The 18,935-nt window shown below is 31.9% G+C and overlaps 5 protein-coding genes and 1 long non-coding RNA gene across 11 annotated transcripts; 4 read left to right on the plus strand and 2 right to left on the minus strand.

Annotated features, from left to right (window-relative positions):
- The first annotated feature begins 584 nt into the window (after positions 1-584).
- Positions 585-1,697, plus strand: LOC139113452 (ejaculatory bulb-specific protein 3-like). The gene is made up of 2 exons (XM_070674646.1): positions 585-1,107; positions 1,339-1,697. Exons 1-2 carry the CDS (start codon positions 912-914, stop codon positions 1,509-1,511), a joined length of 369 nt encoding a protein of 122 aa, XP_070530747.1. The 5' UTR covers positions 585-911; the 3' UTR covers positions 1,512-1,697.
- LOC139113453 (uncharacterized) lies at positions 1,506-8,724 on the minus strand. Its single transcript, XR_011547693.1, has 6 exons — positions 8,609-8,724; positions 8,019-8,229; positions 7,343-7,532; positions 4,132-4,419; positions 3,727-4,064; positions 1,506-2,183 (listed from the first exon to the last, which is right to left on the minus strand). It is a non-coding gene; the product is annotated as an uncharacterized lncRNA (long non-coding RNA).
- Positions 2,010-6,403, plus strand: LOC139113448 (lactosylceramide 4-alpha-galactosyltransferase-like). Of its 4 annotated transcripts, none has more exons than XM_070674639.1 (4): positions 2,010-2,151; positions 3,458-3,681; positions 3,761-4,368; positions 5,269-6,403. In XM_070674639.1, the coding sequence occupies exons 2-4, from the start codon at positions 3,495-3,497 to the stop codon at positions 5,536-5,538; spliced, it is 1,065 nt and encodes a 354-aa protein (XP_070530740.1). In that variant the 5' UTR covers positions 2,010-2,151; positions 3,458-3,494; the 3' UTR covers positions 5,539-6,403. The 4 variants fall into 4 exon arrangements, with proteins under 4 accessions (XP_070530740.1, XP_070530741.1, XP_070530739.1 ...); XM_070674640.1 differs by having other exon boundaries at positions 2,084-2,218; XM_070674638.1 differs by lacking the exon at positions 2,010-2,151 and adding an exon at positions 2,181-2,334.
- LOC139113450 (lactosylceramide 4-alpha-galactosyltransferase-like) lies at positions 7,393-9,561 on the plus strand. 2 transcript variants are annotated; one of them, XM_070674642.1, is made up of 5 exons: positions 7,393-7,518; positions 7,606-7,795; positions 8,034-8,430; positions 8,617-8,830; positions 9,149-9,561. In XM_070674642.1, exons 1-5 carry the CDS (start codon positions 7,510-7,512, stop codon positions 9,386-9,388), a joined length of 1,050 nt encoding a protein of 349 aa, XP_070530743.1. In that variant the 5' UTR covers positions 7,393-7,509; the 3' UTR covers positions 9,389-9,561. The 2 variants fall into 2 exon arrangements, with proteins under 2 accessions (XP_070530743.1, XP_070530744.1); XM_070674643.1 differs by having other exon boundaries at positions 7,398-7,518; positions 7,582-7,795.
- A 300-nt stretch (positions 9,562-9,861) lies between these two features.
- On the plus strand, positions 9,862-11,638 carry LOC139113451 (nucleoside diphosphate-linked moiety X motif 6-like). Its single transcript, XM_070674644.1, has 4 exons — positions 9,862-10,457; positions 10,580-10,888; positions 10,954-11,156; positions 11,379-11,638. The coding sequence occupies exons 1-4, from the start codon at positions 10,241-10,243 to the stop codon at positions 11,562-11,564; spliced, it is 915 nt and encodes a 304-aa protein (XP_070530745.1). The 5' UTR covers positions 9,862-10,240; the 3' UTR covers positions 11,565-11,638.
- On the minus strand, positions 11,636-16,459 carry LOC139113446 (GPI inositol-deacylase-like). Of its 2 annotated transcripts, XM_070674634.1 has the most exons (12): positions 16,315-16,459; positions 16,163-16,195; positions 15,913-16,093; positions 15,588-15,741; positions 15,240-15,350; positions 15,047-15,150; positions 14,540-14,983; positions 14,155-14,405; positions 13,654-14,079; positions 13,201-13,587; positions 12,718-13,095; positions 11,636-12,450 (listed from the first exon to the last, which is right to left on the minus strand). In XM_070674634.1, the coding sequence occupies exons 1-12, from the start codon at positions 16,347-16,349 to the stop codon at positions 12,171-12,173; spliced, it is 2,784 nt and encodes a 927-aa protein (XP_070530735.1). In that variant the 5' UTR covers positions 16,350-16,459; the 3' UTR covers positions 11,636-12,170. The 2 variants fall into 2 exon arrangements, with proteins under 2 accessions (XP_070530735.1, XP_070530736.1); XM_070674635.1 differs by lacking the exon at positions 16,163-16,195 and having other exon boundaries at positions 16,315-16,451.
- Positions 16,460-18,935: the final 2,476 nt, after the last annotated feature.

Below are 18,935 nucleotides of genomic sequence, written 5' to 3' on the forward strand. Positions count from 1 at the left end.
ATCATTATATTTAAACATAATTTATATATAATTAAAAAAATATTAATATTTATTGAAATTAAAATACGAATTTATATTTTTGATTTTTTCTAACAAGACAATAATGCAATGTAAAATATGTTAATTCTAGAAAAATTTGAATTACATTTTCGTTCAGAATAAATTATTCAACATTTCTAAACTTCTGCAGTTTTAAAATAAGAAATTTTTCAATAAACAAGTTTATCGCGAACAATCTTGACAGAATTTTTGTTAAATGGTTGTTTGTCCGTTTCATTAATAACTATCCTATTTCAATTTGCTACATCGTAGATCATATTTCAAACTTGACATAACTCGGGATAATCAGTAATTTTCTAATTACTAATTATATCACTTGTTAAAGAAAACTACTTGTGACTCGGATAATAATTACGTACAAGACACGTACGTGTTCCGTATTATTACAGAGTACTGATTTCGCGTATTCAGCACAACAGCAAAAGGTACGATTACAAGTGGTATTGTATACGGAGCCAGGGTATTATATTACAGTGCTTGCGCTACTTAAAACCAACAATTTTTAATTGCAGCTTGTTGAGAAATCTTAGCTTCCGAGAGATGGTTAAACCAACGTCAGAATTACAAGCCGCTCTTAATGGTCATCTTCACACGAGGGAAGTAGTCGAAGACTCACATCCTCCGTTGGAAACTCAGTAATTAATTCCTCTTGCATAGGCCTTCATCCTGTCCATTCTATTTCCCTGAAACATATGTGATTATAATCGATCTGACATGTGTAACGACTATTTACATAGTATTTACGTAAGGAACTAGTACGCCAAGGGTAAGTGCAAGGTATAAAAGATGCATTCGGCCGAATAAAATATTCAGTTTCGTGTTTGGCTCGAGTTTTTAAAAACGACAAAGTCATGGCTAAATCCGGCTTCTGTCTATTGGCCTTTATCGTCATTTTGGCATCTGTCATTGCCGAGGAGATGTACTCTGACATGTTTGATCACATTGATCCTGATGAAATTTTGCCGAACGATGAACTTCGAAATCAGTATTACAAATGCTTTATGGATACCGGTCCGTGCGTGACGGAGGATCAAAAATTCTTCAAACGTATGATATTTCATCACTTTACATAAATTTCAATTTTATAATAAATATGATCTTTATTTTATATAAAAAATAATCTATATATATATATATATATATATATATATATATATATATATAAACCTGTTAATATTATCGCGTTGTAACAAAATATCATTTATATTAAATAAAAAGTTGCTTATTTGCCTGAATCTTTAATTTCAATCGAATTATTTGAGATGTTATATTTTTCAGAGCATGCTGCTGAAGCATTTGCGACGAAATGTCGAAAATGTACAGAAGTGCAAAAGAAAAACGTGGAAAAAATTGTTGTGTGGTACACCGAGAATCGCCCCGATGAGTGGAATGCAATGGTAGTAAAACTTTTGGAGGACGCGAAGAAGTTGAATATTACACCCGCAGTCTGATGTTGTCAAATAGCATATTTCGCGCTATCATGTATACTTAATTGTGAAACAACAAATAACGATCTTACATTCGTGTAGTTTTCCAAGATGTAGCTGCAATATACGATACAAGCACGTAGATGAGAGTGAGATTTAGCAGCGATGCATGTACAATTTTAACTGACAATAAAAGCCGTTTTGTGACGAGCTGAACATGTATATTTCTCAGCGAGTGCATCGGCAATTTGAGATTGTAAATCACGGCAGTATTTACCGCGTATCGTGTCGAGTGTCTTCGAGGATCTAGCGCGTGGAATTGAGGAAAAAAGCGACAACCCGAGTTTTCGTCATGCGTCTTTATCCTCATTGTCGTCAGACCAACCTCACGCATGCGTCGGGAATGTATTTCATTACAACGCACGTTTATAGTAAGCGGAGGGGTAACTTGCTCGGGATCCTAAGCACCGGCGAAATAATTTTTGTTAGTTGCGAAATAACGCTCAGAGAGGAGACGTTCGTTCCCGATCGTCGACTCATATTGTCCTGACTAAAGTGCTCCTCCTCCGAATTCATCATGAACACTCGGTTACCAGCGAGGCGATCGATACGGGTGGTGGAACGGGGTGGTTGCGGCCTGCGAGGGTGACTACATCCGTGACGTGTATGTCATACTAAGTTCGACGATTTTCTTTCCTGAAAACGACAAACAAATTCACGAGAGCATTACGGTATCATTGCGAGTTCTGTACCTTATCTACAATAATAACTAATCATCTGACAATAAATAAAAGAAATATTGTAATGGTAATTTGTATAACAGCCGGCAATCAATTCGATTCCACCGGTGAGTTAAAATATAAAAGCCTATTCGGGCATATGAGGGTCTTACACACGCGCGCATAAGTGCGCTTATACCACTCATGTATACGTGAATATTTATTCAAGTTGGTTAAAAAATAGTAACGCGTTTCCTGTTTTTATCGTGATTAGGTCAAAGTTCAGCTGATACAAAATACGACATGTGGAACTTGACCGACTTTTTTCTTTTTCTTTTTTTTTTTTTTTTCGTTGAAAGATTCTGTTAATTTAATTTTTTTCTGTTACACCTAATGTGTGAACGTGACATAATGTGAGAAAGAACATGTGACAAGTTTATTTTAAATAAAAACAATTCACGCGTCATTAGTATTAATTTTATACGGTAGACACATCGTTCCAGGTTTATGTTGAATTGTGATGATTGGAGGAAACACTTCACATGGAAATATAAAAATTTGTGCAAAAATTAATACAAAGGGATAGAAATTTATGAAATGTGTGAGCACTGTAACGCAAATATTAAGATTTTTGTATTAAAAATAATCTTATAATTTAATAATACTTTTAGATTCATTTATCTTAAAGACTTGAGCTATTAAATAATCAGTTGACAAAATAAATAGTTTCGTTTAAAATAAATTTGCGACTTTCATGTTTTTAATGTATTCGTATTATCATTTTCTCATTTTCAATAGAGGAAACCTTGATAGAACATATCATAATAAATGGGATCTGATCATCTGCAATCAGACATATTATATATAATGATCTATTTGATTCAATCATTGCTCTTAAAGCTTTGTATCACGAAACGAGATCGTTTAAATGTGATGAACAATTTCATTTGACATACATGCAAGATTTGAATTTGATTTTCCTGCATATATATTATACTTTATTAAATTATTTAAAAAAAAATTATTGCATTTTTTAATAAATAAAATACGTTTAAATCAGATTACGATAATTAAAGATATATTAAATGCAATTGTACTTGTGTAATTGATGTGAAAGTTAATTCGACTAATTTTATTAATTTGCGTTGATAAAATCGGTTTATAATTTAATAGATGAAATCTGTCCTGATAAAAAATAAGTAATAAAAATAATATTAAAATATTTATATAACTAATTTTATCCGAGTATAGTGGAATCTAGTGAAATTCAATGTGAAGACCCATAAAGATGAAAAAGAGATTATTGTGGTGCGGATTTGCTTTCGCCGTTGTGCTTCTTATTCTTATGATATCGACTGAGAGCAACATCATTCAAAGGATACCGTTTCTCGACGTGACAACGGTCAACGATATCAGATGTTATGATAAAGTCTCGATTGCAACAAAAAGTATTCAAGACTTCGAATCAGAAACAAGTATGGAAATATATCTCAAATATATTATAATATATTAATACATACGTAATAAAATTTACTTGTGCCCATTATGCTTCAGGCGTCGACGAGCCAACGTCAGGTAGAAATATCTTCTTTCACGAGACTTCCTGTTTCGGTGAGGAGGGTCTTATGTTAAACGCCCGACAAGCTTGTGCCATAGAATCTGCGGCACGAATGAATCCATCGATGACTGTGTATTTGCTATTCGTTAGCAAATCGGAGTTCTCCAATAGTACGCACGAGATCGTCAGGCATCTCCTTAGTTATCCCAACGTCAGGATTCGTCACATTGACCCGCAGAAGTATGTGAAAAACACGCCTTTGGAAACATGGTACACCAGTGGCGTTTTAAAGAAAAGCCACTGGCCATCCAGTCATATGTCAGATATGCTACGTTATTTGAGCCTATGGAAGTATGGCGGGATTTACCTTGATTTGGACGTAGTAGTCACTACTTCGTTCGAGAATCTGACAAATTTTGCTGGCGCCGAAGACTGGGATGACGTTGCTGCTGGAGTAATGGGTTTTGATATGTCGAAGCTGGGTCGACGTATGGCCGATGCTTGTGTACGGGACTTCAAAAAAAACTTTCGCGGCGATGTCTGGGGTAACAATGGACCCGGAGTCATCACGAGAACGTTGCAGAAACTTTGTGCAACGATGTATGTGAGTATTAAATTTCCAGAAAAAACTTTGGATTGCAATAACGAGCTCCATCTGAAAAATTCAAAACAGAAATATATTAATATAATTATTCATAATCATTTTAGATATAAAACAATACTATATATTATAAACAATATTACTAGCTTTTAAAAAGTTTGCAAAATTTGGAATAGAGTTTATTGTCTACTGTGTGCGTTAAATACATATTATGTATAGATGATAAGATAGTAAATACAATCTGACGTCATTTTATTACATTAGGAATTATTGTTCAAACAAGCAAAGCCTATTAACGTGCACACAAAGTAAAGAACAAAGTCTATTCGTGGCAAATAAGAGACTGGCTCGTTTAATTTAATTTGTTGGATTCGTCCGGCGGATATAGTCTATTATTCTTTTAACACGGAATGAAAAATACAGATTTACACAACACAAAACACAACACAAAAAAATATATAAAAAAGAAAAAATTATTTTTATCATTATTTTATTCTCGCCAATTTTCACGCAAAAAAATTAATCAATAATATGCATTATTAATTTATGTGTACATGTGGTATATATAAACGTAATTGATTTTCATTCTTTTATGTATTACACATGTAAAATGAATCCTAAATACCAGAAAACAGAACCTTCTTGTTCAATGCTATATCAGGTTATCTAAGGCAAATAGCAAATTACAAACACAGACATTTACCAGATGACAGATCAAAATAATTTATAGTGCTATATTCTTGTTTTATACTTCAAATGCGAATTTTTAATTGCATGATTACATTTGATCGGTACACCTGTACAATTTTTTAAATTAATGTTAAACTTTTTATAAAGAAAAACAAATTTACACAAATAAAAATACTTGAGTAAACTATAAAAAAAATTAATTTTATTTTACAGGTACGTGATATGACAATCGACCGTTGCCACGGTTTCACAGTATATTCGCCATCGATTTTCTATCCGATTCATTATAAAAAATGGAAAAAGTATTTCGAAATAAAAGATAGTGACGCGACGTTAAAGATATTAAATAAGGCAAAGGCGATTCACGTGTGGAATAAATTGAGCAAAGCCGAAAAGGTGCGAGTAAACAGCAACGTACCGTACGCCGTTATTGCACGGAATTATTGTCCTTATGTTTTCAATAACTGCGGCAGAATATTTTGAATTTAAGCTTAGTTGCAATAAATTATAGAATCAAATATGAAACGCTTGTTTGTCCGAAACAATACATCGGAAACCACCCAAGCGTGACACCATAGAAAAATTTTATCTAATCTAATCGAAAAAACGATATTCATTATGTCGAAACAAATTTTTTTTTAACGAGGCAAAGGCTGATTTAGACAAGTATTTACCCTTTTTCTCTAAGCGTATATGAAAGATATATATTTATAATGTCTGATGGAGACAAATGCCATTTTAATGCCATAAATTACCCTGATTACTGAATATTAATAAATCGTTGGTTTACATAACGTAATACGGCTATAAGCATAATAAAATATCAATATTTCTATTAATATGAATTACTCGTAAAATATACTCTATTTTAACATGTTTATGTATGTATTTTTACGAAATGCAACAAAATATTTATAAACTATAAAAATTTATAAACTGTATAAAGATAATTCTTCAAAATTAATTTAAAATTAAACAAAGTTTTATAAATTTTGTATTTTTAATATATAACAAAAACATTTTATCATATTTAAGAAAAAAAAAAATAAAAAATACATTACTCTATTTTTATGTACAAGAACTTGTAACATAAGACCTCATAAAAAATCAGAAGGTATAATTAAAAATGTATTTTATAAATAAATGTAAGAATATGTATATACATATATGTATATTAGAGAAATATGCAAAGAAATCGTACATTTATTAAAAATAAAAAAATTGTGTAATTAATTAATTTTATTCGTCTAAAGATGTTAAAATATGATCAAAAGATATTAAATTGTCAAAATAGATGAAAATATATGCAAATGATATTGTATAGTTAGTAATAAACTATATTAACAAACGTTTTTATTCTTTAATATTCCACATCACGTTTTTTTTTTTTATTTTTTTTTTTTAATAGAGTTTCTTCATGTTTTGCATAAATTTCGATAACTACATCAAATTAAAAAAAAAAAAAAATATGCGTAAAAAATTGCAATTGTGGCTTTTTAATAAAATAATTAGATAAATAAAATTTTTTATACTTCAAAAACAAAAGCGTATTGTATAAAAATCTCTCAACTTCCAGCTAATTCGTCAGTTAGCCTCGTTTACTTGCGTTCTAAGAACGATACGCTTTTACGAAGATTATAAATACCAATGACTTGCTGTATCTACGCTAGCTAATCTTTAGATGATATTAGAGATGATCTATATATATAACAGACAGGAAACAACGTTAAATTCACAAGCAGCAGTTACGAAGGCTAAAGTTTGGCCAGCGAATGAGAATAAAACCTGTGCAAGTTTTTTTTTTCTCGGTGAAGTTCTACTACCAAATACAACATTTTCTAATCATATTTTTTTACTGGTTGTTCTTCGTACTTATCAAAGAATTTATAATTTTGTAATATTTTTACTGACAATCATACTGATTAATTATTGTCAAAGATATCTAAAATGTTACTTTTTCTATTCTTGGAGTATTAATTACTGTACGTGACTTATCGTCAACCTCAACGTCAGTCAACGTCAACGTGACTGAAATAATCGATAACTCTTCGTAACGGAAAGACGGTTAAACAATTTTACAATTTATTTTTAAATATACTTATGCAGAAATTAATCGTAAGTATTTATAATAATTTATTTGTAATAATATTAAAAATAATACTTTATATTAACATTAAATAATATTAATTTTATTTATTAAAATAATATTATCAAGCGTTTGCAAGTTAATAAATCGACGATATTTCTTATTCAAATAATATATAAAATTCTTAAAATAAAAGCATACCTGAATTCACTTCCATACCGTTTGAAAACATTGCTGGATGCTACGAGGACATCAGTAATAATCGAGCAGCTGAGAGCTATTTGCCGCACGCTCCGTCATAGAAGATTATGTAACAATAGTATCATAATACATTTATTAATCGTTCCAACACTCTGCAGGTTTCAAAAATGTCACCGGTAAGAATCCATTTCTAAACAAAAGAAACAAATATATTAGATAAGATTGTATAAACTTTACAGATTTGTTAAAAAAATTGGATAAAGTCGTCTACAATAATGAAGAAACAACGAGCATTCTTTATGTTCTGTTCTCTCTTCACATTAATAATAATAATTGTCTGCGTTTTCTGGAAGAAATTACCGATGATACTAATTACATACAACTCAGCCGATCATGTATATTGCTACTGGAGTAAGTCCAACGGTATTATGGAGCTCGGACAAGGAGAATGGGGTTAGTTAAAAATATTTTTCCTATTTTGAGATACTAATATTTCGAATAAAAATTTAATAAAAAGTATAATATATAAATTATATATTATATTTGAAAATATACAGGGTATTCCACAGTTCCAGCGTCCTCACACCAACCGTAAAACACTTTGTATATTATAAATGATCAATAACATTCAAACTGTAATAGTTATTCTGTTTCTTAAGTATACATTATTACTTACTTTTTAAATTTTTAGACAAACAGATGCTGGTACCAAGTAGATGTATATTTTTCCATAAAACGATGTGTTCATTGCCGAACCTTATGCCTTTACAAGCATGTGCCGTGGAATCGGCGGCTAGAAATAATCGCAACTTGAATGTTTTTTTGCTTTTCCTTGCAACGGGCCATTTTTCTGATAAATCCAAGAAATTGGTCAATATCCTTGAAACCTACAACAATGTGTATGTAAGACGAGTCCGTTTATCGACATATATTACCAATACACCAATAGAAGACTGGTTCTGGGCAAATATTCGTATATTATGGCAAAATCGGGATTGGTTAAAAAAGGATTTTCACGATTACATTCGAATGTTGACGCTTTGGAAATTTGGTGGCTTATCACTAAATTTAAACAGCATAGTACTGACGTAAGTTGAACAATTATATTTATCTTTAAGATATCAAAATTAAATAAATAATTAAGCAACTAGTAATTTTGTAATAAACTATGTTAATATTAAAAATAGATAAGCGTCAATATTAGCATCTGTCAACATTGCCATACCATAAAATAATAAAAAAGTATGTTTAAATGAACAAAAATACCTATTTAGATCATTGGACGAGTTAACTACATTTACGGGGGTGGAAAATAATCGAGACATGGGTATCGGCGTGTTTGGCGTTGACGCGAGTACAAACTTTGGAAGAAGCTTTGTGGATATCTGTCTGGACATAATAAAAAATATAAATGTGAATAATTATTCGCAATATAATATAACAAGAGTCGTAACTCAAACCCTGCAGAGGCTGTGTTATCAGAAGGACGTGAGTACGATAAGCTTTGAGGTAAATTCGTTTATGCAGCTGTCAGTATAGTAACTGAACTACTTTAGAATTTTTCTTTTTTTTTTTTTCTAGTAACTGCATTGACTGTTGCATAAACGAATGCACCCTTGTTGCTTACTTGGCAAACGAAATCGCACTTCCTTCGTCACGTTACGACATACAATTGCGTTCGTGTCTCTTATTTCACTGTTGTTCTCTCATTAATTATAAAATATTATCGTTACATGTATGTCGTACATTGTTTAAAAATACATATATAATTAGTTGAAATGAACCTCACGAATAACTGGATTGTAGAACAAGGAATGCCGGCAATTTACGATCTACCCACCGGACAAATTCTATCCTACGTCTCTCGATTTCCCAAGCATTTCTTCGAGCGAAGTAATGACGGAAGGTATGCCAAGGATAGGGAAGGACGTTATGACGATCCATTTGTGGAATAACAGTCAAGACAACGCAATGGTTTATAAAATAGCGGCTAAACATTGTCCTAAGATATATAAATTTGTTGGTAAAAATTTTTTAAGCATGTAAAATTGGAAAATGACACGTAATACGTAACGTATCGCAAGGTACGCGAACATGTTACAAGGTTCGTACGCAAATGTATGCGTAATTAATTGAAATCTATTGATAAAACGTGCGAATAACGCATGCAAATTTTCATAACTAACTACAAGGACAGATTAAAATAATTACCTTTTTTACTTTTATCTCGTTATATTTTAACCTTCCGCTTAATAATTTTTTGTTTGGTTTTCTTTTTCTTTCTTGATGATACCACGATATATATTGATATTGTAATATCTCATTCGTCGTATCTTGATATAAAACTTCTCGAGACTACTGTATTGAAATTACATCTAGCAAAAGTTCCAAACAATACGATCGTGGTATACGATCGACGATGTTACAAAATCGATTTTCAACTATTTTCACTTGCTTGGTGAATGTCGCATTGTGCTATACTCAGATGGCGACATCGTCCAATGTATTATTTTTTTCTCTTTTATATATACCTATCGATACCTATGCCTGAATTCCTCTAATACGTGATACTAGAATTCATACTAGAAGCTATGTCATTAATTTTTTTTTGTTTTTTATTATACAGCACTAGTGCCGAGTCTTCGATTTCGATGGAACTTGTCGCGGCAGTTTCATCAAGAAAAAGAAATTTATCTTCATCGCGTTGAGGTTACGTTGCCGCTGAATAACAACGTAAGCTCATTGAGATGATAAAAATTATTGATATGCTGCTTACGCAAGATGCATAAATATCACGCGGACCAACGCGAACTCCTGTTATTTATTCTCGAGTGACATTGCACGATAATTGTTTAACGGTGATTAATTAAAACGCCGAGATCAAACTGACTGTATTCGATGCGGAGTGCGATATTGCTCCGAGTGGTCCGAGTTTCGAGAACATTAACCGCGCGAAGCTCATTCGTTTTTTTTTCTAATAACACACACGTCGGAGATTTAAAAGCTATGATGGCTCAACAGATTTTTAAGGGTCATAACGATCATTACAATGGCATTACGATTGACTCGGCTGAAGAAGCTTGCGACAATAAAATATTCCTGCAGCGTCTCAAAGGTAGAGAGACATATTTCTTTCTTTTTCTCGTATCTTTTTTTTCTCATATTTATAAAAGATACAACGCAAAATATATTTAGGAATATTACTGTAAATTAAAAAAAAAAAAAAAATTTTTATAGATTCTTTAGAGCAATGGACAAAGGATAAAAGACGAACTATATGGTTTCGCGTGCATATACCACATTCCGAGTGGGTTCCAATGTTAACTAGGAACGGATTCATCTTTCACCACGCTAAAGACGAATACGTCATGTTATATCGTTGGCTGCCCACTCACGAGGAATGTAACGTCCCAAAATATGCGCATACATATTTAGGTGTTGGTGCATTTGTATTCAACAAAGATACTGGTGAAATTCTTGTCATTAAAGAAAAATATGCCTCTGTTAAAGCAAGTTGGAAGCTGCCAGGAGGCTATGTAGAACCAGGTATTCTGAAAAATATTTTATGTTGCACATTGCTGGAATTATACATGTGTATTTTCAATTATCAGGAGAGAATATTGAAGCAGCAGCTAAGAGAGAAGTTTTAGAAGAGACAGGAATTCGGGCAAATTTCAAATGCTTAATATCTTTTAGACATGGGCACAATTTTTTATTTGGATGCTCTGATATATATATGATTGCGTATCTAACACCACAAAACTTTGAAATTGAGAAATGTAAACGAGAAATTTCGGAATGTAGATGGATGAAGGTATTATTTTATTTTATTTAATTATATTACGAGATTCTTTCCTCACATTGCCAAAAATCTAGACCTATATTTTTATTAAATTTGTACATATTCTTAACAAAATTGCAAGTATCAAACTTGATATAACATTAAATATATTGCAATGTTATTAATACATAGCACAACTGTACCTTCAAGCATTGTATAGCTGCTTCAATTAACAAACTTTTATTATTTTTCCAGCTAAGCGAATTCATGCAGCATCCAGAAGTACATGCAAATAATAAAACTTTAGCAACAAAAACAATAGCTTTTCTTCAACAACAAATGGGCATGGTTGTAAACTATGGAGTACATCCTATTACTAAAAAAGAAATATGTGTGTACAGTGTAGAAAAAACAGATCTTGGAGATACATATGTAGAATAAATAAATCTTTAAAAAAAATGTAAATAAATTTATGTATATACATATATATAATATATATAGAAAATTACTAGAGATTTTAAATGGCAAAATATTGTTTTGTTGCTACCTTTCCTAAAAAAATAATATATACAAGATATACATTAATAATATATAAAAAAAATAATGGATATTAAACTACAAAGTAAGGATTTAGTTATTTGTCAAACAAAATTATATTAATCAGATCTTTTAAATCACAATTTATGGTAATTGAAGCCTTATTTATATTTTACATCACATATCACAATAAATAAATATATTTTTTATATTATAATTATAAATATCATTTGATTATCTTACAATTATTACTGATATGCACTAAATGAGCAGCCTTTAAAATAAGTTTTATTTTATTTGCATGTTTATATTTAGATTACTTCTATATAAAATAATACTTATAGGCTACAGTGTGATGTTTTATCATTTCATTTATAACATTAAAAAATCTGTGACAAGTTTTAAATATATATTGCAATTGTCATAAATTCGGATTTTTATACGAAATTACTAATAAATAATATCAAAAGTTATAAATTACTGTAAACTATAAATACAATTTTGTCAAGTTTAACTGAATTGTCTATGAGGAATTAAAGAATTTAGTGTGACAAGTGTTATTCCTGCGGCAATAATAGGTGGCATACACCATTGGTAAAAAGACGGACGCGGAGCTGCCGTCGTGGAAAGAATTACCCAACTTGTGAAACGCAATATATTGGCTAATATAAGTGAACGATATCCCTTATGATTAAGTGAAATTTGTACGATACCTAAATTACTGCATGCAGCTATTATTATCCAACTTATCATAAGAACAGGATCTTCTGTAGAGAGTCTCATATCGTAGCTGTAACAAATATATTTACATTCTAGTTAATTAACTTTTATAAAATTAATAATTTAACGAATTGTTTTTTTTAACACAATCATATTAAATTATAGCGACTCTTTTCACTTTTATTAACTTAATACCATTGTAAGGAGAAAAATGGAAACTTGAAATCTTAAATTATGAATTGTAATCAAGAGGCACGGTAGTGCCTCGCGCCAAGTATAGGCGCAGCGTACTACCGAGCCTCTCTTACGCGAGACGCCTTATTGAGATAAATATTACCTGAAATTTTTTGCCCAAACTAAAACAGATGGAATTGCTGGGATAGCAGTAAAACAGCATAACAAAAACAGAATAAGATGATCATATATCCTTTCACTGATACTTCCATCATTTTCTTCGCTCTTTATACGTATTTTCAAACGTTTAAACCAGTCGAAATGTTGAAGTGGGGCCATTAATATGTCCTCTAAATAATCTTCATACATCCTTGTTAATTTCAAAAAGTAAAGAAATACTGAGATGAGCACACCAAGAGCTCCACATGTTGTTGGAATTAGAGACAGGATGAAAACAGTTGTAATTAATGGCAATTGGTTTAGACCATTTAGTAACCAATCTGACCATGTTACTGAAAACGTTATTGCACGAGCTAAGAACCTATAAAAATATAATATTTCTTAAAATTTTTTAATTATTATTTAATTTTTAATGTCATAAAATATAAAAGATATTTTAATTTTAATATAAATCAAAATTGTATACCTGACAGCTATTCCATGCGCGACAGAACCAAGAAATACAACAGAGCAGCATACGCCAATGGCAGATATGCCAATAATACATAAAGCGATGCACATTTCATAAGTAACATTGAAAACAAAGGATAATATTATGGTAACGGCTATTGTGGGTAGCGTATCCGAATTATAATGTATCCTCATAGAGACAAAAAGTAAAAGTAAACTGATAATAGCCATGTAAAGCAATGGCCAACGATCCCGTATTCTACAAGAAATTTTATCGATGATTCCTCCAGGTTGAATATTAACCGTATAAATGCATTCTGGTTCTAATGTCAGTCTTAAACTTGCTGTGTCATTATATCGTCTATAGAGTGTCTGTATCTTTAACGTTTTTGGACCATCATCTCTGCAACGTAATTGTAGTTATATAATGTTCGATTTATTAAAATAAATTAATTATAATTACACTTACGTATTCGTGAAGATTTCCGATTGACTCGATCCAATATTTGACGATTCTAATAGTTCGACAATAGCGTAATGCTTAAGACAATTTGGTGATTTCAATTCGATTGTAATCACGTCTATGATGTTAGGAAGTGTTATGTAATATCTCACACTTCCTTTAACGGTTTCAATCAAATTAGGTCCACGAAATCCAAAGAGATATCTAGGATGTAAGAATCTGTTTTTTGTAGATTCGATTCGATTATTATAAAAATAAGAATCAAAGTTGACTATAAGATGTTTCTCTAAATCATCTGGAGTTATTTTCACAATGGCATGCGTAATGTATGGATATTTTATCTTCTTTAAATCAAGATCGATCGTTTTTCTCGACCGATATAAAGGGTCGGGTAAAAGTCTAGTTTTATTTGTTAAATTCCAACCCCATTCACTGAAAAGTACATATTAAAATTTATTAGTAAAAATGTATTAATCTTTTCCAAAATAATATGTAACTGAATGTTACCAAATTTGTTTTCCGCCTTGTTTTTTAAATGCTGAACATACAAACAGCCAATCCTTGTTTTGTAAATTTATTGCATCAATGGTTAAGAAATCAGATTTCTGAAATAGTTCCACCACAAGATATATATTGGATGATTTTTTAATCATGTTCTTATTACTCCAGACATATTGCTGTGGTACATTTATCCATTCGCCATCAGCTTCGAATCGAACTTTTTCTGCATAATGATAAAGTTTTTTACCCGAAGTATGCTAAAATTATAATTTATATATTAAAATTTATTAATTTTTTAAGAATTCTAAAATATATTAAATATTTTTGTACGTTACATATAAACAATTAAATAACATAAATTCTGACTTTGATATCAACAATATTAACTTACTTGTAAAAAATGGTAGGACAAAGATTGCATCTTCAAATTAGGATCTGAGGTAATTTGAGGTGGTTTCATCATATGATCGACAGAATCAAATAGCGAACGTACGATTACGAATACTAATTGTTTACACCATAAAATACTCAAATGATCTGTGGATTTCCAAACTACTGGTATACTTGTAGAGAGAACATTTATATCTGCTATATGATCAAAAGTTTGCGCTGCAGGTACAAGTATATCGCGTGGTCCACCTCCAATCGATACTACCTTTACTCCTGCATCTTTAATTTTGTACATTTGTTTTTCCAATTCATAATAATAATTGGCAAAGAGACTATCAAGAATCAAGGAAGGAGTATGAGGAGAAGCCAAGTTTATTATCATACTCGCAAATGAAGCACTCATATTTGGTGCTAGCAATAGAGCACCTTTCGCTACAATACCACCCTAGAACAGATATCAATTAATATTTGATTCTCCGTAATACATATATGTAAATATATATCTTACCATAGAATGACCAATCAATACAACATTATTTATCTTGCCCTTGTACAATGCTAATATTGCTTTTATACAATGTGAGACATAGACAGTTTGTTCCATAAGTACACCTTGCATTAATAAATTGTAAGAGTAAAAAATATAATAAATATAAGTATTGATATATTAACAAATGTTTTTCATATTTTTTTAGTTATACCTCCATACAATGCAGAATAATCCTTATTGAATGAAACAGTAAAGAAGTCAAAGTGGAAAGGAGTCTTCTTTTTCAGGCTTTTTCGTAAACTTACAGAAGCAATAGATCGTACTACAATATTAAAAATATAAATATATAGACTTGTCCTTTATACAGGATGTCCCATTTTAAATTAATTTTTTTGTAAAGTACTTTTTGAGTTACAAAACTTGAATATCGGCTATAATGTAACTTTCAAATTTTTTACTATTTAAGTAAAAATGGGACACCTTATACATATTAATAAAAAAAATTATTATTTTAATATTATAACATATTAATATCATATATTAATAAAGTAATTTAAACCTTGTTCATGGGATCCAGCATTGCCTGGTATAAAAAGAACTGGTATACCAGAAAAATGCATACTTCTTAAGTTTTCAGTTCTAGGGCCTTCTCCATAAGCATATAATCCAAACCGTAAATATTTCTGTTCTATATCATTTTTTAAAGATATTCTCTAAAATGTAAAAAATTATTTAAAAATTTGCAAAACAATCTTTTATATATTCAGTATTTATGTTACTTTCAAAGTACAAGTTCTACTCCTATGCAGCAGATTATGTTTAACAAAAATGAACCTAGAGAAATAAAGTAGTAGTAATCACATATAAATCTTGTATCCACATACCACATATTGTGGATACTCGAACATGTATGTCATATCACATGTATTTTCTTCAAAGTCAGTGACATATCTGGCAACTCCAAGAATGTAGAGTAAGGTGAGCATAGCAAAAAATGGTGCCAGTGAGCCATAGATTATTATTCGTTTTAACGAAATCATTCTGAATATTCCACCTCTTTGTAACCTTAAAACAAAAGAGATATTTAATAAATTTAATTATTGCTTTATCTCTAGGCCGGTTTATAATGCTCACATTTGTATTCTATGTAACCGTTGAAGAGTATTCCTAATAGATGAAAATTTAGGTATTAACACAACTAAGTTAAATGCAGAATATAAAATACAGGAACTTATATAAATGTTTGTTAGAATACAAGATTTGTAACACAAGTAAAAATTACGTACCAAGGCGGATTTACGATATCCTCATCGATTCTCATTGTAAATTGCAGGTTAGAATTTTATGTTGAAGAAAACATGGATTTAAATAAAATTTCAACGCATGCGTGACACATGTTTCTTGTAGACACGCTCTCTCTCTCTCTCTCTCTCTCTCTCTCTCTCTCTCTCTCTCTCTCTCTCTCTCTTTCTAATGTTACATGAGTCGTACGGTAAACTTTTTGAGCGCGGTGATTGTTGAAAAAATTGTTACTATTTTTCAGCCAATTATTGCACCTAAACGTTTGAGAGATTATATTTCTTCTTTCAATGTGGAGGCAGTGGTCGCGGATTTTAGACGGGCAACATACGCACACTAGGCACAATGCCGTGTCCGTGTGTGCCCATAGCGCCTACTAATGCCTCGGACGCAGAGAACCCAACTCGGAATCGCGGCTTCCACGCGTTCAGATACAGAGGCTCGTCCGTGTGAAGCCAGCGTTTCAGCTGCCGTCGGATAGAAGAACAGGCCAGACCTATACACTGTCTGTCCTGTTCTTTCGTGACGTCGTCGGCTAAGATATATCGCAGATCCGCTTCTTGGTAACATCGCGGAGTCTTAAATAATTTTAAGTAGTACGAAATCCGACTTACCCAATTGTGTATGATCCGACATTTTCAAGATATAATATAATATAAATTTTTAATGTAAAATGCAACAAAAATTTTCCGTCCCACTTAAACAGACTGCGGACTGTCGGTTGTACATATTTTTAATATTTTCTGTAAGTACGACCGGTGTGGTTAAAAATTTTGATGCATTCTACACATCACTCATACCTAGTTTAAATTATTATAAAACAAGGAAAAATTGTTCGAATAGGACTTTAAAACTACTAAAATACGCGTCGCACAACCCGGCGTAACGCGAATCTCAAGCAGCAGATGCCAATTTCCCGAATTGCGTGCAGTAGCGCACGCACTATCAGTCACGGCTAACGAAACAGAAAACGACACTCCGCGAGGGACCGACGAATACTCCGGGCTGTACAACGATCAATTAAAAAATAAATTGAAAACGCGAATTATAACCCGAGAGCGCGAAACAATATTCCGATCACGAGAAAAGCGACCTTGTTTTATAATAACTTAAACACAACACCCCGTATAATATACAAAAACGCAAAACTGTACACTCACACTCATACTCATACTCATACTCATACTCATACTCATACTCATACTCATACTCACACTCACTCACATAATATTCACCGCGCATTTTATTACAATATCACTCATACTTAGTTTAAATTATTATAAAACAAGGAAAAATTGTTCGAATAGGACTTATAAAACTACTAAAATACGCGTCGCACAATCCGGCGTAACGCGAATCTCAAGCAGCAGATGCCAATTTCCCGAATTGCGTGCAGTAGCGCACGCACTATCAGTCACGGCTAACGAAACAGAAAACGACACTCCGCGAGGGACCGACGAATACTCCGGGCTGTACAACGATCAATTAAAAAATAAATTGAAAACGCGAATTATAACCCGAGAGCGCGAAACAATATTCCGATCACGAGAAAAGCGACCTTGTTTTATAATAACTTAAACACAACACCCCGTATAATATACAAAAACGCAAAACTGTACGCTCACACTCACACTCACACTCACTCACATAATACTTCATCGCGCATTAGATCGCTCGCAGGATAGTCCACGACGCTTCCGTTAAATCCTCGATCTTGACAAAAGAAATATGATGTATCTTGATGTATCTTGATGTATCTTGATGTATCTTGATGTATCGTCGATGAAACTTTTATTTAATTATGACTCCTCAAGGCGCTGACTCATCGAAGTGACCGTGAACTTAAACTTGAACTCCGGTAGAGAACAGTTATCCCCCCTTTACACATCCGTTCCCGACTACATTTAGGCGCGAAATGAGGGTAGCGCGGTCGTGATAACGGTACTTATGTTGAGGGGGTAATTAATTGGCGCACTAGGGAAAAAACGTTCCCACCTATCAGGTGATAAGAGAAGGGTTGTAATTGGTCGGCATGGGGATGATACCGCGAGTGTCCAATGAGTGTGAAAAATTTTGTATTGCGACCCGTTTATTTTTACCGTTATGCGCACTTTTTTGGCGCCGTTCATTCCGCTGACAACAAACTTTTTGAAAAATAGCGGATGCAAAGCGTGCGCATGGTTTGTTTTAATATTCAAAAAAGAAAATAATTTAACCGGCTATGGACAATTTTTTTTCCGCGAAGCATACTCGTAAAGGCAATTATTTAGACATTTGTCGGTATAAGAAAAAGAGAGTTCGCAGTTTTACAATAAGTTAATCCGTAGAAAGCGAGAGTGATAACGTGCAAAAAAGCCACTCAATTATTTCGACGATTATTGTGAATAAAAATTAGACATGTCGCTTCTCATCCGCGATATCGTTAAGTCAAATAGAGCTTTAGTGACCAGCACGCGCGAGTGATTTTCAGATACGCGGTGTAAAACGAACCCCGCTAATTTAATTAATTAAATTAATTTAATTAATTAAATTAATTTAATTTAATTAATTAAATTAATTTAATTAGCGGGGTTCGTTTTACACCGCGTATCTGAAAATCACTCGCGCG

This window comes from Cardiocondyla obscurior, linkage group LG02, assembly GCF_019399895.1.
Source record: "Cardiocondyla obscurior isolate alpha-2009 linkage group LG02, Cobs3.1, whole genome shotgun sequence".
In the NCBI taxonomy this organism is placed as follows: Eukaryota; Metazoa; Arthropoda; class Insecta; order Hymenoptera; family Formicidae; genus Cardiocondyla; species Cardiocondyla obscurior.

Excerpts from the sequence above, each read along its gene's own strand:
- LOC139113452 (XM_070674646.1), top strand. The coding sequence starts at position 912 with ATGGCTAAATCCGGCTTCTGTCTATTGGCCTTTATCGTCATTTTGGCA. Across the intron at positions 1,108-1,338 it reads GGATCAAAAATTCTTCAAAC|AGCATGCTGCTGAAGCATTT; the intron begins GTATGATATTTC and ends TATATTTTTCAG.
- LOC139113448 (XM_070674639.1), top strand. The coding sequence starts at position 3,495 with ATGAAAAAGAGATTATTGTGGTGCGGATTTGCTTTCGCCGTTGTGCTT. Across the intron at positions 3,682-3,760 it reads AGACTTCGAATCAGAAACAA|GCGTCGACGAGCCAACGTCA; the intron begins GTATGGAAATAT and ends ATTATGCTTCAG. Across the intron at positions 4,369-5,268 it reads AACTTTGTGCAACGATGTAT|GTACGTGATATGACAATCGA; the intron begins GTGAGTATTAAA and ends TTTATTTTACAG.
- LOC139113450 (XM_070674642.1), top strand. Across the intron at positions 8,431-8,616 it reads TTAAACAGCATAGTACTGAC|ATCATTGGACGAGTTAACTA; the intron begins GTAAGTTGAACA and ends ATACCTATTTAG. Across the intron at positions 8,831-9,148 it reads GGCTGTGTTATCAGAAGGAC|AACAAGGAATGCCGGCAATT; the intron begins GTGAGTACGATA and ends ACTGGATTGTAG.
- LOC139113451 (XM_070674644.1), top strand. The coding sequence starts at position 10,241 with ATGCGGAGTGCGATATTGCTCCGAGTGGTCCGAGTTTCGAGAACATTA. Across the intron at positions 10,458-10,579 it reads ATTCCTGCAGCGTCTCAAAG|ATTCTTTAGAGCAATGGACA; the intron begins GTAGAGAGACAT and ends AAATTTTTATAG. Across the intron at positions 11,157-11,378 it reads CGGAATGTAGATGGATGAAG|CTAAGCGAATTCATGCAGCA; the intron begins GTATTATTTTAT and ends TTATTTTTCCAG.
- LOC139113446 (XM_070674634.1), bottom strand. The coding sequence starts at position 16,349 with ATGAGAATCGATGAGGATATCGTAAATCCGCCTTG. Across the intron at positions 15,742-15,912 it reads TCGAGTATCCACAATATGTG|AGAATATCTTTAAAAAATGA; the intron begins GTATGTGGATAC and ends TTTACATTTTAG. Across the intron at positions 14,406-14,539 it reads TGTCCTACCATTTTTTACAA|CATACTTCGGGTAAAAAACT; the intron begins GTAAGTTAATAT and ends TTATAATTTTAG.